The sequence below is a fragment of the Podarcis muralis genome, chromosome 14 (assembly GCF_964188315.1).
Source record: "Podarcis muralis chromosome 14, rPodMur119.hap1.1, whole genome shotgun sequence".
NCBI classification, from domain to species: domain Eukaryota; kingdom Metazoa; phylum Chordata; class Lepidosauria; order Squamata; family Lacertidae; genus Podarcis; species Podarcis muralis.
In genome coordinates this window covers 14,456,597-14,473,956 of record NC_135668.1, presented here as the reverse complement: position 1 = coordinate 14,473,956, position 17,360 = coordinate 14,456,597, and the positions used below count along the sequence as shown (strand labels likewise).

Genomic DNA, 17,360 nt, shown 5'->3' with positions numbered 1-17,360 from the left:
CGGCAGCAGCAGGAGGCCCCACTAGCTAAAGTGATGTTTCAGGTTAAGAACAGTTTCAGGTTAAGAATGGACCTTCGGAACGAATTAAGTACTTAACCCAAGGTACCACTGTAGTTGCTTTGGAAGACGATAATCAGGCATCTGCACAACATGACCAGTCCAACAAAGTTGACGTTGAAGAATCATTGCTTCGACACTGGTGATCTTTACTCCATCCAGTACACTGATGTTAGTTCGCTTGTCTTCCCAAGTGATGTGTAAGATTTTCCGGAGACACCATTGATGGAATTTTTCGAGAAGCTGGAGATGGCGTTTGTAAGTGGTCCATGTTTCACAAGCATACAGTAATGTTGGTAGTACAATAGCTTTGTAAACAAGCATTTTGGTTTCCCTGCAAATGTCCCAGACACTCGTACTCAGAACGCAAGGGAGAAACGTGCTAAGAGGAAGACACGCTTGGCAAATCCACACCATGATCAGCTTCCGCCTGGGAACTAATGTCCTCACTATGGAAAGATGTGTGGGTCCAGAATTGGCCTCCACAGTCACTTATGGACTCATTGTTAAAGCCGTGTTTATGGAAGACAATCTTACTTGGCTGCGAGTGATCGCCAAAGAAGAAGAAGAAAGAAGTGGTTAGAGAGTCAGACTAAGACCTTGGAGATCTGGGATCAAATCTCTACTCAGCCATGAAGCTCACTGGGTGACCTTGGGCCGGTCACTGTCTCTCAACCTGACCTACCTCACAGGGTTGTTGTGCGGATTAAATGGGGGTGGGACAGAACCATGTGCGGCACCTTGAGCTCCTTTGAGAAATAGGTGGGATATCAATGCCATAAAATAAAAATAGAAGAAGAAGAAGAAGAAGAAGAAGAAGAAGAAGAAGAAGAAGAAGAAGAAGAATAGTAGTTTGGATTTGATATCCGCTTTATCACTACCCGAAGGAGTCTCAAAGCGGCTAACATTCTCCTTTCCCTTCCTCCCCCACAACAAACACTCTGTGAGGTGAGGGAGGCTGAGAGACTTCAAAGAAGTGTGACTGGCCCAAGGTCACCCAGCAGCTGCATGGGGGGGAGCGGGGAAGCGAACCCGGTTACCCAGATTACGTGACTACTGCTCTTAACCACTACACCACACTGGCTCTCAGCATGTAGATGCTTTTTGGACTTGTGCTGCCCATTATAGCCAACAGTCATGGGAGAAGGCAGCAGTAGACCCCCAACATCTGGAGAAGTATTATGTAGACATAGTAATAATAATAATAATAATAATAATAATAATAATAATAATACTAACAACAACAACGATGATGGATTTATTGGGGGAAATGTAGCCTAAAAATACATGTGTTAATGAAAAGAATGTATTAGTTAGAGTGTTGGACTAGGACCTGGGAGGTAAAGGTAAAGGGACCCCTGACCATTAGGTCCAGTTGCGGACGACTCTGGGATTGCGGCACTCATCTCGCTTTACTGGCCAAGGGAGCCGGCGTACAGCTGTCTCTCATGTGGCCAGCATGACTAAGCTGCTTCTGGCAAACCAGAGCAGCACATGGAAATAACATTTATCTTCCCATCACAGCGGTACCTATTTATCTACTTGCACTGGTGTGCTTTTGAAATGCTAGGTTGGCAGGAGCTGGGACAGAGCAATGGGAGCCCACCCCTTTGCGGGGATTCGAACCGCCAACCTTCTGATCGGCAAGCCCAAGGCTCTGTGGTTTAACCCACAGTGCCACCCATGTCCCTAGGACCTGGGAGACCAGAGTTCAAATCCCTCCTAAGCCACATGAAGCTCACCTGGGGCCCCTCACTCACTCTTAGCCAAACCCGCCTTGCAGGGCTGTTGTGAGGATAAAATGGGGAGGAGAGCTACGAGTGCCGCCTTAAGTTCCTTAGAGGAAAGGGGGAATAGAAAACTAATACGTAAATAAAAATAAATAAAATAAACATTCATCTCCTTAGGAAAAAATGCATGCAAAAAATTGGCAGAATTGCACAGAAAACGTGTCTATTTAGGAGAAGCGTGCATGTATTTGTGCATAAATGCCAATGTGTTTTTCAGGAGCAATTTTTTTTAATTCTTAAAAATTGAACCCCCCCTCCCTCACGTGATATGGAAAAGTGATGAGCGGAAAGTAAGAGTGGAGAAAAAGGAGATATCAGAACAGACAGAGCCACCCATTCCTACGCAGCCTGATGAACAGGGTGGGGGCAACTGGAATAGCAGAACCCTGCCTTGGTGCTCAGCAGGAAAACTGCTGAGCGGAGTCCTGTGGTCTGGCCTTCGTGGGAGGGGTCCTTCGATGTCCCCGTCCTGCCAGCTCCCCCAAGCCTAGCGATTTCTATTTTCTTTTCAGCACATACTGATCTTAGCCCAACCTGCCCATAGATGAAGACTGTTTTCTTCCACTCCTTATAAAGAGCTAGCGATCTGCTGTTTTAACTCACTTGCAAATTCCCTACTGAGTTCATTCATTCTGGGAAGGAAGGAGGCAGCCGGCCAACCCGAAATTTCAAATTGCTTTGTGTTGTTGATAACCGGTTTATTTTGGTTCTTTGTCAAGGTCAGCGGCAGCTCTTGCGGCTCGCTTTATGTATCAATTTGCCATCTTTCCCCTCAGTGAAAGAAAATGAATCCAGCCGTGATGGGGCTGCAGGATTGGCGTGCGGAGCAAAACTCTCTCGCGAACGTCCCTTACTGATTTCGGGCTGCAATCCTGCATATCTTAAAGGCCTATTTTTCATCTGTTTCAAATACTTGTGCTCCATGTTCTCTTTCTCCCCATTTACTTCCAACTTTTCATATATGTTTTTAGCCACCCCCTCCCCCCTCAAAAATGCATTTGCTATGGTAAAGAGTGTGTGTAATTGTATATATTAGTAAAAACAACATACCCAAACTGCATTGTGTTATGAGAAAATGTTTTGCAGAAATGCACGTTGCGGGAAACTGAAAACAAAAATGGTATATTAGCAGGAATTGACGCTGAAATGGTGGTGGATTTTCATGAGGACTTTTAAAGGAAAAAATTGCTTTATTTTCCAACGCTGATGATTTAATCTGAATTTGCACTTCGCATAGTTACTGTTTTTTCTCCCCTGATCTGTACGTTCTCTAGACTTCCTTCCTTTTTGAAAAGTCAATAAATTTATATTTTAAAAGAATCACAAGCCAATGCTGAATTCATGAGAACTGGAAAAATGAGACCTTCTCCCATGTTTTCTGTTGTATTTTGGATAGTTATTTTGGCCCTGGGACCACGTGGTGAAGGGCTGGCTATCAATGTGAAATATAAAATAAAACTGATTTTCATAAAGCCATTCTACTACTCTAACCATGGGTTAAACCACAGAGCCTAGGACTTGACGATCAGAAGGTTGGCGGTTCAAATCCCCACGACAAGGTGAGCTCCCGTTGCTCGGTCCCAGCTCCTGCCAACCTAGCAGTTCGAAAGCATGTCAAAGTGCAAGTAGATAAATAGGTACCACTCTGGCGGGAAGGTATACGGCGTTTCCGTGCGCTGCTCTGGTTCGCAACCCCAGAGTCGGTCACGACTGGACCTAATGGTCAGGGGTCCCTTTACCTTTACCTTACTCTAACCACAACGGCACACAGACTTTTCAGTGTAAAGAGCCATGGTGGCCAAGCGGTTCGACTAGAAGCGAAGAGACCTGCGTTCGAATCCCTTCTCAACCATGAAGCATACCCCTTTACTTTCATTGAGTGATTGCCACCAGGACTGTACAGTGATTTGGGCCTAAGCTGGAACTGAATCAGGCCAATGGAGGGTGATCTGGGCCTTGGGCCAAGTTGGGTTGAGACAAAGCCCCAGATCAGCCTGGATTAGATCAGGTTGCCCAGAGTGGTCTGAGGCTGTCAGTTCCTTCCCAGCAAGGAACGCACTTGGGAAGCAGACGCCAGCAGGATTGAATCCTCCACTCACCAGCTGGAAGGTTCAATGCTCATTCTTCGATGTGCCTCTTTTCTTTGCAACCACCTTCACTGCAGGGAAGACCCATGCAAAGCCGCATTGTCAGGATCGAGCCCTCAGGGAGGGGATGAAGACCCCTATGAAAGCCTTTACCCTGTCCCCACACTGGTTCGGGGTTGGATCTGCGGCGGGTGCTTCCCACGCTGGCCAGTATCAGGATGGGGGTGCGCTGTGCATAGCCCAGCTTGCCCCTTATTCTGGGGTGGCATGTAGGAAGAAAAAAAAGTAAAGGTAAAGGACACCTGGATGGTTAAGTCCTGTCAAAAGCGACTATGGGGTTGTGGCGCTCATCTTGCTTTCAGGCTGAGGGAGCAGGTGTTTGTCCACAGACAGCTTTCTGGGACATGTGGCCAGCATGACTAAACCGCTTCTGGCGCAATGGGGCACCGTGATGGAAACCACAGAGCACAGAAACAGTGTTTACCTTCCCGCTGCAGCGTTATCTATTTATCTACTTGCACCTGTGTGCTTTTGAACTGCTAGGTTGGCAGGAGCAGGGACCAAGCAATGGGAGCTCACCCTGTCACAGGAATTCGAACCGCCAACCTTCTGATCAGCAAGCCCAAGAGGCTCAGTGACACCCTTGTCCCTTTATGGGGGGGGGGAATCACATAGAGAGACATTGGGACGCGGGTGGCACTGTGGGTTAAACCACAGAGCCTAGGACTTGCTGATCAGAAAGTCGGCAGTTCGAATCCCTGTGACGGGGTGAGCTCCCGTTGCTCGGTCCCTGCTCCTGCCAAGCTAGCAGTTCAAAAGCATGTCAAAGTGCAAGTAGATAAATAGGTACTGCTCTGGCGGGAAGGTAAACAGCGTTTCCGTGCACTGTTCTGGTTCGCCAGAAGCGGCTTAGTCCTGCTGGCCACATGACCCGGAAGCTGTACGCTGGCTCCCTCGGCCAATAAAGTGAGATGACCGCCGCAACCCCAGAGTCGGCCACGACTCTGAGGTTGCACGCTCATCTCGCTCTATAGGCCGAGGGAGCCGGTGTTTGTCCGCAGACAGCTTCCGGGTCATGTGGCCAGCATGACTAAGCCACTTCTGGTGAACCAGAGCAGCACACGGAAACGCTGTTTACCTTCCCGCCAGAGCGGTCCCTATTTATCTACTTGCACTTTGATGTGCTTTCAAACTGCTAGGTTGGCAGGAGCAGGGACCGAGCAACGGGCGCTCACCCCAATGTGGGGATTCGAACCTCCAACCTTCTGATCGGCAAGTCCTAGGCTCTGCGGTTTAACCCACAGCGCCACCAGCGTCCCTTTTTAGAGGGACATTAATGTGAATGGGGGGAAACCCCTTCCACCACCATGCAGACTCTCCAATTGTCCCCATTTCCCAGGAACTTTGAGTATATGCGTATACAAAAGTTTGTATTCTTCTGTCTCCCTGCAGGGAATTTATATAGGACCTTTACATTGAAGGTTTACTTTCTGTTATCAGTAAGGAGCTCAGGGTTCCCTGGAGCTGGTCAACAGACTTACAAGAACAGGTTAATCTACAATGCTAATGCCGTCAGCAAACAGAGAAGCAAGATCTGAATATTTTCCTCCAGATAAGCCTCAAGGTATGCATCAGGGTAGTGTGGGAAAAGATGGTGTGTGTGTGTGTTTGTGTGTCTGTGGAACATAGGAAACTGCCTGAGGCACATTCGCACCAGACCTCTGAAGCAGTAGGATACCACTTTAAACCGTCATGGCTTCCCCCAAAGAATTATGGGAGCTGTAGTTTGTTACAGGGGCAAAGAAGTGCTAGGAGACCTTCCTATTCCCTCCCACAGCTGCAGTTTGCAAAGTGCATACCCTCCAACATTCCTCCGATGAAAATAGGGGCATCCTATTCCATAATAATAATCACCATCATTTTATTATTTGTACCCCGCCCCTCTGATTGGGTTGCCCCAGCCACTCTGGGCAGCTTCCAACATATATAAAAACATAATTAAACATTAAACATTTTTTTGAAAAACCATTCATGTCTTCTAAAGGTTGTCTAGGTTGCTCATCTCATTGGCTCAGGGGTCTCATAACTCCAGACCCTCCAACATTTCTCTGATGAAAATAGGGACATCCTAAGGAAAAGCGAGATCAAATCAGAAGCTGGGACGGCTTCTGTAAATTTGGGGCTGTCCCTGGAAAATAGGGACACTTGGAGGGTCTGAAAGTGGTTTAACAGTCAATCTCTTTTCCGATGGAACTATTTCATTTCTTTAATTGGATGGTTTTTATTGCTTAGTTGATAGTGCCTTAAAATCTTAATTTTATGCATGGTTACTTAAGTCCCAGCTTCCAAGGATCCCTGGCCTTTAGGCACACTTGCTAGGGCTGATGGGAGTTATAGTTTAGCAGCATTAAACTACAGTGGTACCTCGGGTTAAGTACTTAATTCGTTCCGGAGGTCTATTCTTAATCTGAAACTGTTCTTAACCTGAAGCACCACTTTAGCTAATAGGGCCTCCTGCTGCTGCCGCGTCGCCGGAGCACGATTTCTGTTCTCATCCTGAAGCAAAGTTCTTAACCTGAAGCACTATTTCTGGGTTAGCGGAGTCTGTAACCTGAAGCGTATGTAACCTGAAGCGTATGTAACCTGAAGCGTATGTAACCCGAGGTACCACTGTAATGCCTAACTCCTGCTATAGTGAATTCAACAAACAACGGCATTTGGACTAGACTCAGCGGGAGTACCAGCTTGGCCCTGCGACTGCGGGTGCCTGGGGCTATGGGTGCCACACAGCGTGCACGGCCGTGGCACTGAAATTTGTGTGTGCCTGGCCCCTTCATGGGGAATTTTTTGGGAGCTTGAGCAACCCCGGGGAGTTGGCAATTTTGGAACTCAGTGAGGGTTGCAATCCTACAAGATACTTACTTGGGAGTAAGGTTTACACTACTCTTTTGGACTTACTTCTAGGTAAAGGTGCGCAGGTTTACTTCAGGCTGTTATGATCGCAAAAGTCAGCTAAGAAATAAAATCTAACCAATAAAACTACTTTCTCAAGCGGATTCCTAGACAAGTAGCTGCTGTCACAGCGCCCTCTAGCGTTGCAGCATCCCAATTGTTTACTGCCTCTTTCTTATCAAGCCATTCGACAACAATGTGAAGCATTCTAGAAACAGATGCAGATAACGGCTAGACTTGAGAAACGTGCTCTGTGGTGGGAGCATCCCTCATGCCTGTTTTCCCACAAGCAGCTCTTCAAAAACAAGACAGGAAATAATGCTTTCTTTCTTTTTTTTGCAAGCATTCATTTCAAGTGCTTGCAGAAGTCTCTGAGGCTTTGCACGTACAGTGGTACTTCAGGTTACAGACGCTTCAGGCTACAGACTCTGCTAACCCAGAAATAGTGCTTCAGGTTAAGAACTTTGCTTCAGGATGAGAACAGAAATTATGCTCCGGCGGCGCGGCAGCAGCAGGAGGCCCCATTAGCTAAAGTGGTGCTTCAGGTTAAGAACAGTTTCAGGTTAAGAACGGACCTCCGGAACGAATTAAGTACTTAACCTGAGGTACCACTGTATTAAAAGGAAATGCTTGGAAAATACAACTATCATTTGGCCTCAAATTAAGGTGTCTGAGCATCTCTGGACCTGAGGGATATAAATGAAATGAATGTATAAAGATCAGATTACTATTTTTAAGAAGATATCCCTCAGCAAGAATCAATCACAAGCTTTCAAGCAGGTAGTCCTCAGCAAGACAATTTATTGCCTTCTTCCTTGCTTTCTTCTAGTGGGGTCTGTGGCGACCACACAGGGTCCCCGGACATTTCACCCTCTATTGATCCCTGTGCCACCATTTTATTTCCCGCTGCCACCACCCAGGCCCTACCTGGTACAATACTGACTCCAGTCAGGGCTAAATTGGAACATAAATTTCTGTTTATATATTGCAGTTTAACAAGCGTGTGTTTTAACAAATGGTATCGGTCAATTAGTGATGCAGGTGGCGCTGTGGGTTAAACCACAGAGCATAGGGCTTGCTGATCAGAAGGTCGGTGGTTCGAATCCCCACGACGGGGTGAGCTCCCGTTGCTCAGTCCCTGCTCCTGCCAACCTAGCAGTTTGAAAGCATGAAGTGCAAGTAGATAAATAGGTACCGCTCTGGCGGGAAGGTAAACGGTGTTTCCATGCGCTGCTCTGGTTCACCAGAAGTGGCTTAGTCATGTTGGCCACATGACACGGAAGCTGTACGCCGGCTCCCTCTGCCAGTAAAGCGAGATGAGCGCCGCAACCCCAGAGTAGGTCACGACTGGACCTAATGGTCAGGGGTCCCTTTACCTTTACTATCGGTCAATTACAATCATAGGGTGCCTATCCAGACCTATAACTTCCGCTACCTGCTCTCACTCACTAAACCACCTCTCAGATATTTACTTGTCTTTCTAGCTCCTAACTGTTCCTGACTCAGCTTATTTCTCTACACTAACTCAACCTACGCACAAACTCTATCCCAATTCACTCCCACTCCAACCAACCACCCAACTCCCAATGAACTCCTCCCTTCGCCCCTCCCCGAGCTGGTTTTATAGTCCCTCTGACTCCACCCCCCAGGTTCTGATTGGGTAACCTGTTTAACTATTTCACCTCCAGGACTCGCATATGTTAATGTCACATGGTGAGGTTTTTTTATTGAGTATTTATCCTGCTTTTTTGCAGGAAGGCTACATAATGTTGACTTATGAGTGAGCATTCCATCTCATTTGTTTGTGGGGAGCTTAGATGATGGGACGCGGGTGGCGCTGTGGGTTAAACCACAGAGCCTAGGACTTGCTGATCAGAAGGTCGGCAGTTCGAATCCCCACGACGGGGTGAGCTCCTGTTGCTTGGTCCCTGCTCCTGCCCACCTAGCAGTTCAAAAGCACATCAAAGTGCATGTAGATAAATAGGTACCACTCCAGCGGGAAGGTAAACGGTGTTTCTGTGCGCTGCTCTGGTTCACCAGAAGCGGCTTAGTCATGCTGGCCACATGACCCGGAAGCTGTATGCCGGCTCCCTCAGCCAATAATGCGAGATGAGCGCCGCAACCCTAGAGTCGGCCACGACTGGACCTAATGGTCAGGGGTCCCTTTACCTTTACCTAGATGACACTGGATTCAAGGAAATGCTTCCCCACATTTTCCCATCCCTTTCCTTAACGCACAAGGTTTGTTGTTTTGGAGAAGGGCTTGTGTGTTGCAATTAGCCTTGCAATCAACCGTAATCGTGCAACCTGGATTTGCTGCTATGTGACTGAATCCAGCAAAAAATAAAAAATAATTGACAATCTGGAAATGCCCTTGTGTAAATGAAGCTACTCTGAATGGTTTGATCATTTCTTCTTCCTTGTAATTTGTTTTCCTTTGTTTTCCAAACGAAAAGCTTAACAAAATAATAAAAAAAGGTCACATCCAATCGTCGTTTAGTAGTTTCTTCCTCATTGCTAGTTCTGGTTGGAAATAAATTTCAGCGCAAGGACACCTGCCAAAGGCAGAAACCGGGTTACTCCTGCCCAAGGTTGTTGAACTACAATTCCCATCAGCCCCAGCCAGTATGGCCAATGGTCAGCAATGGTGGGAGGTGTAGTCCAATGTTATAAGAATTTTAATGTCTCAAATATAGAATAAATATTCACAAATGCATGCATATCTAAATATATGAACCATTTGTCTGAAATAGTATGGGAGAGCAATCCTGAAGCCATTTCAACTCTCCCAGTGACCTCAAATATTCCTCTGCAGTAAGGGAGGCAAATGGGGAAAGCCTTCCCATTGTCTTTTTGCTTGCAAATCCTGTCTTAAGGGCATATTTTTGTATGAATAGGGTGAGCCTGTGACCTGGATTTAGGAACTAAAGTATTAACAATCACAAAAGATTGGCCAGGTAAAGCAATCAGTGACCATTATCAGGTATCCTGACAGGCAGGATTTCTGCTGTAGACCGCCTCCTTCTATGATGTATGTATGATTTTTTTCAGAGAGGGGGGTCTTGGGCTACAGGGTGGGCAATTTCAAAAGTCTATATAAGGGCTTGTGCACCATTGTTCAAGATCCTCCTCCCTCCACAGCTGTCAATGTTTCCCTTTTCTAAAGGAAAATTCCCATATTCTGAATAGGATTCCTCGCAAGAAAAGGGGAAAGTTGACAGCTATGCCTCCCTCCTGTGTGTGGCGAGTGGGGACCCTGTTGCAACAGTTAATAGAGATCAGGCTTACCAGCTGCTTTGCTTCTCAGTATACTCTAAAGGTAAAGGGTAAAGGGACCCCTGACCATTAGGTCCAGTCGTGACCGACTCTGGGGTTGCGGCGCTCATCTCACTTTATTGGCTGAGGGAGCCGGCATACAGCTTCCGGGTCATGTGGCCAGCATGACTAAGCCGCTTCTGGCGAACCAGAGCAGCGCACGGAAACGCTGTTTACCTTCCCGCCGGAGCGGTACCTATTTATCTACTTGCACTTTGACATGCTTTCGAACTGCTAGGTTGGCAGGAGCAGGGACCGAGCAATGGGCGCTCACCCTGTTGCGGGGATTCGAACCACCGACTTTCTGATCGGCAAGTCCTAGGTTCTGTGGTTTAACCCACAGCACCACCCGTGTCCCTTACTCTGTCCCATATACTCTGGTATATACCCGTGTCCCATATACTCTGGTCAGCCTCTATTATTTCTCCTACCGATAGGGAACCCATTTAAGGACTCTATATAGGCTCCGGAATAACCCATAAGGGAAAGGGAGCAGTTTTTCTTAGAACACCAGCAACATCTGGAAGGCACCAAGGCAGGGCAAAGTTGGAACTTCTCAGCAAGCACCTGATTGGTCATGAAATTGATCAGGAACATCCTTCTTTCATGCAAATGACTGTGCCCTGAGGACACCTGGTTAGCTCAGTGTTGCCTGTCACAAGGGGAAATGACTGAATGAAGACTGGGCTCTGCATGGAGAAAGGGACTGCTGAGTGTGGAGACTGCATGTGTCCTCTTAACTACAGGTGCCACCTCATACCTATTCCACATTTGTAAGAATTTGATTATTTAGTGTGGCAACACCTGAACTTTGGAACTCCCCGCCTCTTGAGACCAAGCAGGCGCTTTCACTGTACTCTTGTCAGTGCCTGCTAAAAACATCCCTGTTTAGAGAAGCCTGCCCAGGTGCGTAGAAAGTCAAGGTAATTCTAATCTGTTTTAGTATTTTGACTTCTGTATGTTGTGAAGTATGGTTGAAAAAAATTATTTGTTTTATCTTTTACAGTGGTACCTCGGGTTACATACGCTTCTGGTTACAGACGCTTCAGGTTACAGACTCCGCTAACCCAGAAATAGTACCTCGGGTTAAGAACTTTGCTTCAGCATGAGAACAGAAATTGTGCTCCGGCGGCGCAGCAGCAGGAGGAGGCCCCATTAGCTAAAGTGGTGCTTCAGGTTAAGAACAGTTTCAGGTTAAGAACGGACCTCCGGAACGAATTAAGTACTTAACCCGAGGTACCACTGTATTCGTAAACTGCCTTGAGCTGTTTTTACCACCAAGCAATGTATAAATTTTATGAAATCAATAAATGTATCTGCAGCTGACTGAACAGTAAATATAATAATAATAATAATAATAATAATAATAATAATAATAATAATAATACAGTGGTACTTCTGGTTACATACTTAATTCGTTCCAGAGGTCTGTTCTTAACCTGAAACTGTTCTTAACCTGAAGCACCACTTTAGCTAATGGGGCCTCCTGCTGCCGCCATGCAATTTCTGTTCTCATCCTGAAGCAAAGTTCTTAACCTGAGGTACTATTTCTGGGTTAGCAGAGTCTGTAACCTGAAGCGTATGTAACCCAAGGTACCACAGTAATAATAATTTATTATTTATACCCTGCCCATCTGGCTGGGTTTCCCCAGCCACTCTGGGTGGCTTCCAACAGAACACTAAAATATAATAACCTATTGAAAATGGGTTTTGTGGGTTGTGGGAGACAGACAGAGAGCAGATGTATTTAAAGCACATTCAATGCACATGTCTCCCCACATCCAAGAACTCTGGGAACTATCATTTCTCCGTCACAGAACTACACTTCCCAACACCCTTATGCTATCATTTCCAATATTTGGGGGGTGAAGTAATGTGTTTTAAATGTGTGTTGAATGTGCCTTAAATGTTTGGTGTGGATGTCTGAAGACAGAAATACACACACACAAACACACACACAGACACAGATGATTTGGGTTTTCTGGGGTGAGTGGGGGTCGGGGTGTAGCCATTCTTGTCCCAGGCAGAAAATCAACCCTCAAAACGAGAAACACCAAAAGTTCACAAATGCAAACATGTTTTATCGGCATAAAAATACATATTGAGGAAATCAGTATGGAAAACTTAATTTACAGCACTGGTGGGTATCCTTAAAATTCCCACGATTTGGCATTTCTGCTAAGGATTATTAACAATAATAACAACAATAAAAAGCCTTTCGTTTATCTAAACAAGCTCACGAAATCAAATGTGTTGGCACACATGGGAACTTTAAAAACAAACAAACCAGAAGTGATGTTCATCGAGAGAAGATACATTGAAATAAGAACTACTTCCTAAACCAGGGCACTAGATACAAAGTCTAGAGCTTTAGAAAGCACTATGCGGATGTGATTGTGTAGGAAGGTGACCATGCCCTATCTCCAGACCCACCTGCAGACCCATCCACTGGAGTAAGGGGCTATGTGCATGAATTCCCTGCCATTAGACCACCTCATGAAAACAGTGGACAACTAGAGACCTAAGGGAACCTGAAAGGACCTGAACTCAAGAGCCCTCTCCCTTCCAGTGGTTTCCAGCAGCTGGAAGCAGCGGAAGTAAAACATAGCCTTACTTGTTTATTCTTTTATGTTTATTCATTTATTTGTCTATTCTTTTAAAGCCAACCACATTGGTAGTCATCACAACCCTTTGGAACGCCCTCCCATCAGATGTCAAAGAAATAAACAACTATCGGACTTTTAGAAGACATCTGAAGGCAGCCCTGTTTAGGGATTCTTTTAATATTTGATGAATCATTGTATTTTAATATTCTGCTGGAAGCCACCCAGAGTGGCTGGGGAAACCCAGCCAGATGGGTGGGGTATAAATAATAAATTATTATTATTATCATCATTCTTGAGGGCTTTTATTTTGTCTGCCCTGAATCTTCCAACATTCAGCTTCATTTAAAATCCCCAAGTTCTAGCTGGGGGGGCGCGGGGAATTATCTACCCATTTTCTCTGCATCGTGCAAAATTCTGTATTATATTAAGTAGAATCATAGAATTGTAGAGGTGGAAGGGACCCTGAGGATCATCTAGTCCAACCCCCTGCAATGCAGGAATACAGAGCTGTCCCATAAGGGGATCAAACCTGCAACCTTGGTGTTATCAGCACCATGCTCTAACAACTGAGTCATCTAGGGAGCATGCATTCAGGTAAAGCATGAGGTTCAGAGTTATATATGAAGGCCTGGCCTCCTAAGGTGGACCTTTAGGAATCTCCCATTTCAAAGGGCAAAGGTTGTGCCAACTTTAAGGATGGAGAGATCAGTCTTTTTCTGGTCTGGCAAATTTTGCAAATACTGTATACATTCATAACTTTGTGTTGCAGTTTCCCGCATATTCTTTTGGTGTGCATTTCATGACAAGGTACGCACTTGGTTTTGCGTTCACCCATCAAAGAAACTCAAGCTATGGCGTGCTGTGAACAAGCAACGATGCTGGTACATGCTGCTGGAAAAAAGCTCACCCTCTTGTGGTTTGGAAAGAAACAGACTTTGAGGATCAATTTTGCACTGAACCGTAAGCCGTAGGCACAATGGTTTGCTTCCTGTCGGCGCAGGAAAGGGAGAGTGAGTCAGGCACAGTTCTGACAGCGTACATCAGGAGACATGCATGTCATAGTTTGGCGTACCGTGCTGTGTGAAGTGGGCCGCTGCTTCCAGAAGTGTATCGCAAAGAACAGAGAAGGGAGGAAAATAGAAGGATAGCACTGGGCCAATCTGTGTAGCAAACCAGGAACCCCCAAATCAGGCTTGTTTGCTGAAAAATGCAGACCAAATTCAATTCACGAGGACCCCTAGCCTTTGTGTGATGGATTGCAAGCACATAGCTCCCCTACTCCAATGAATGGGTGTCAAGAGGGTCCACAGAGGGCATTATATGATTCCTACAGGATTAATAAATTCAGTTACAGCCGCATCAGTGTGGGGCTTAACCTTTTCAAAACAGCAACAACAACATAAGTCAAACTAACCTAAATAGCTTATACAAAATCAGTAAAAACCAAGGTCCATATAAGATCTGTGTATTTAAATATTTTGCCTTAGATTTTATGAAGTGTGATGTGCATCCACAAACACACTCAAACTAGAAAAAGATACTGGAAAGATTTCTGTTAAAACTCAGGTCTAACCTTTCTAGCTGCCTTTTCGAAAAGAGGTAGATGTAGATCAACCAGTTGACCTCTATGAGGCTGAAAAGTACTGTTGAAGTTTGTGCATCCTGGAAGTGAAGGTAAGAAGGGACTTCACGGGGAGGTGGAAGTCTTTCAAAAAGCCAGCCAGAAGACCTGTACTGCTGATGAGGAGTTGCAACTTTGGCCTAGACGAGCTAAGGGCCAATTCACACATTACAGCGTTTGAGGGCGCACCCAAGTTGTTTTGAAGGCTACAGAACCTATACAGGAAAAGTTAGATTCAGAGTAACGACACACACGACGTAACAGGCTGTATGTAACTGCTAGGTTAGGCATTGGAATGTGTTGTTGGTGTATGGAAGGGCTAGGTGTGGCCATCGCCTACCCCTTCAAATTTTGGGTATTCCGTTAAAGGAATCCGGCGGTCGTGGATCCTGTCCGATGCCTGTGTGGTGGGGGGCCATGGCACGACCCTCGGTGACATCAGGGGGAGAGCTTATAGTTGTATTAGCATCAACAGGCTCCACCTTCTGGTTAATAAACCCCCTTTGGGCTCACCCCTCTCCGAGTGGGTGGAGTCAATCTGTCGTGGTCCAATGCCTAAGCCAATACCTTCTCACTTGCTGTAATCAATAAAGTTGTGGCCTTTTCTTGCCCATTAACCTTATATTCTGTGTCTGTGTGTCTTCATTCCACAAAGCGGGGATCGGGTCCTCGAACCACAACTGTGTAACTTCTGTTTCAAAAAACAATTCAACAGATCATATCACAGTATGTAATTCCATAGACCAACTTATCATATGAGCGGAACATGTTCTGAGAGATTAAAGTCCAGCGGATTAATCAGGATCTCACCCCCCCCCATTTTTTTTTATTTTCCAAAAAAATTTAAAACAAACAAACATAAATCCCAACCGTAATTAAACCAATCTTGATAACATTGTTAAATGACTTCCCCAAATCCCCCTGGGTTGAATTTCAGGGTATATCATTTTAACAGTTTTCCAAAATCAATTTTCTCAAAAAATTAACTTAATCACTTAACATCTTTCATTCTTTCTAATTTAGCTTTAAACATCTTAATTCCTATCCTTACATATTTGAATCCTAAGCCTATCTAATATTTGCAAGCTTTTCCAATTAAGTTATCTTAACATATTTAGCGAAATAGTCCATCCATTCTTCCTGGTATTCCGCCTCCTGGTCGCAGACTATTCCAGTCAGGTCGAATCAGGATCTTATGTTCCTAACATAAGAACTGAATAGACTGTATCTCCTGATCAATCCGCTGGACTTTAATCTCTCAGAATATGTGCCGCTCATAAAATAAGTTGGTCTATGGAATTACATATTGTGATATGATCTGTTGAATTGTTTTTTGAAATAGAAGTTACACAGTTACATACAGCCTGTTACGCTGTGTGTGTCGTTACCAGTATTGTATTCACGTAACAAAAGTTTCAGCAGCGCTTTGTAGATTCAGAGTATGCCAGAGGCACTGAGGTCCTATGGAAATAAGGCCAGCAACAGGTCACTTCCATAGAATTGTAGAAATGGAAGGGACCCCGAAGGACTGAAACTGCAACCTTGGCAATATCAGCGCCATGCAACAGAGTGTTCTACTGATTTCAGTTTGGACCCAACAGCAACTAACAGTCTGGATCAAACCAAAAGGAGCAGGAGCCCTTTGAAAATAAATGTAGGCATCTTCTAAAAAAGGAATTTTTAAAAAAGATAAGTGGATTTAGTGATTTAAGGCTGCAATCCTGAAATGAGCCACGTCCAGCACAGTGGAGCTTACTTCTGAACAAATATATGCATTAATGGGAAAGGGGGAAAAACAGAACATACAGCCACATTATGGGCTTGCCTCTGTGTAATGTGTGAATAGGCTCTTAGGGCACATTGTTCCTGTTACCGCCGTTGGGGTGGGTGGGGAGGTGGGCGCTGTCCCAAGCATTGCAGTCCATGCACTCGCACCCTTTTTAAGCAGAAAGATGAAACCGATCTCCTCTTCTTCATTTGCCTATGCCTAGCTCATGCAAACTTAACCACGTGCAGCTTCACAAAGCTGCACCCTGCCTAATCAAAGTAAGACTTCAGGGTACCACGACGGCGGATGTCGCAGGTCCAGCAGTGGAAGCCTCCTCCCAAGGAATTGGCATGGCGGATGTTCACTTTGACTGTCGAAATGCCTGCAGGGGAAAAGAAAGCGAAGCAAGACCCTTTGGTGAAGGTTGACTCAGATTTACACACAGGGTTATGAGGAGCTGAGCAAGCATGTCTGGTTACCGGGCCAGCTCCTCCTCTGTTTACAACACAGTCCGGGGACGCGGGTGGCTCTGTGGTCTAAACCACTGAGCCTCTTGGGCTTGCTGACCAGAAGGTTGGCAGTTCGAATCCACACGACAGGGTGAGCTCCCATTGCTGTCCCAGCTCCTGCCAACTTAGCTGTTCGAAAGCACACCAGTGCAAGTAGATAAATAGGTAGTGCTGTGGCGGGAAGGTAAATGGCATTTCCGTGTGCTCTGGCTTCCCTCACGGTGTCGTGTTGTGCCAGAAGTGGTTTAGTCCTGCTGGCCACATGACCCGGAAAGCTGTCTGTGGACAAACGCCGGCTCCCTCGGCCTGAAAGCGAGATGAGCGCCGCAACCCCATAGTCGTCTTTGACTAGACGTAACCGTCCAGGGGTCCTTTACTTTTTTTACCTAGACCCACTGAATTCAATAGTTTATGAACTAATTATTATGACCAGTGTTGGATATCCCCCAGTGAATGCAGCAAAATGAGACTGGGAGGAAAGGTGAGGTAGAAATTTCATTAAAAAAATAATGTGTGTCATAGCGCTGTCAGGCTAGGATTGCCCAGAGTGAGGAATTAACTCATCATTGTCAATAGTAGACATTACATTAGAGGAAGGCATGACCCAGAAAGCTGTCAGTGGACAAACGCCGGCTCCCTCGGCCTGAAAGCGAGA

At 45.7% G+C, this 17,360-nt stretch overlaps 1 protein-coding gene across 1 annotated transcript in view; it reads right to left on the bottom strand.

Annotated features, from left to right (window-relative positions):
• Nucleotides 1–12,261: 12,261 nt before the first annotated feature.
• GATM (glycine amidinotransferase) overlaps nt 12,262–17,360 on the bottom strand; it is a 31,160-nt gene continuing 26,061 nt past the window's right edge. Inside the window, exon 9 of the mRNA XM_028706436.2 lies at nt 12,262–16,578. Within this exon, the coding sequence (XP_028562269.1) occupies nt 16,466–16,578 (113 nt within the window). The 3' untranslated portion in view covers nt 12,262–16,465. The remainder of the gene's footprint in view (nt 16,579–17,360) is intronic.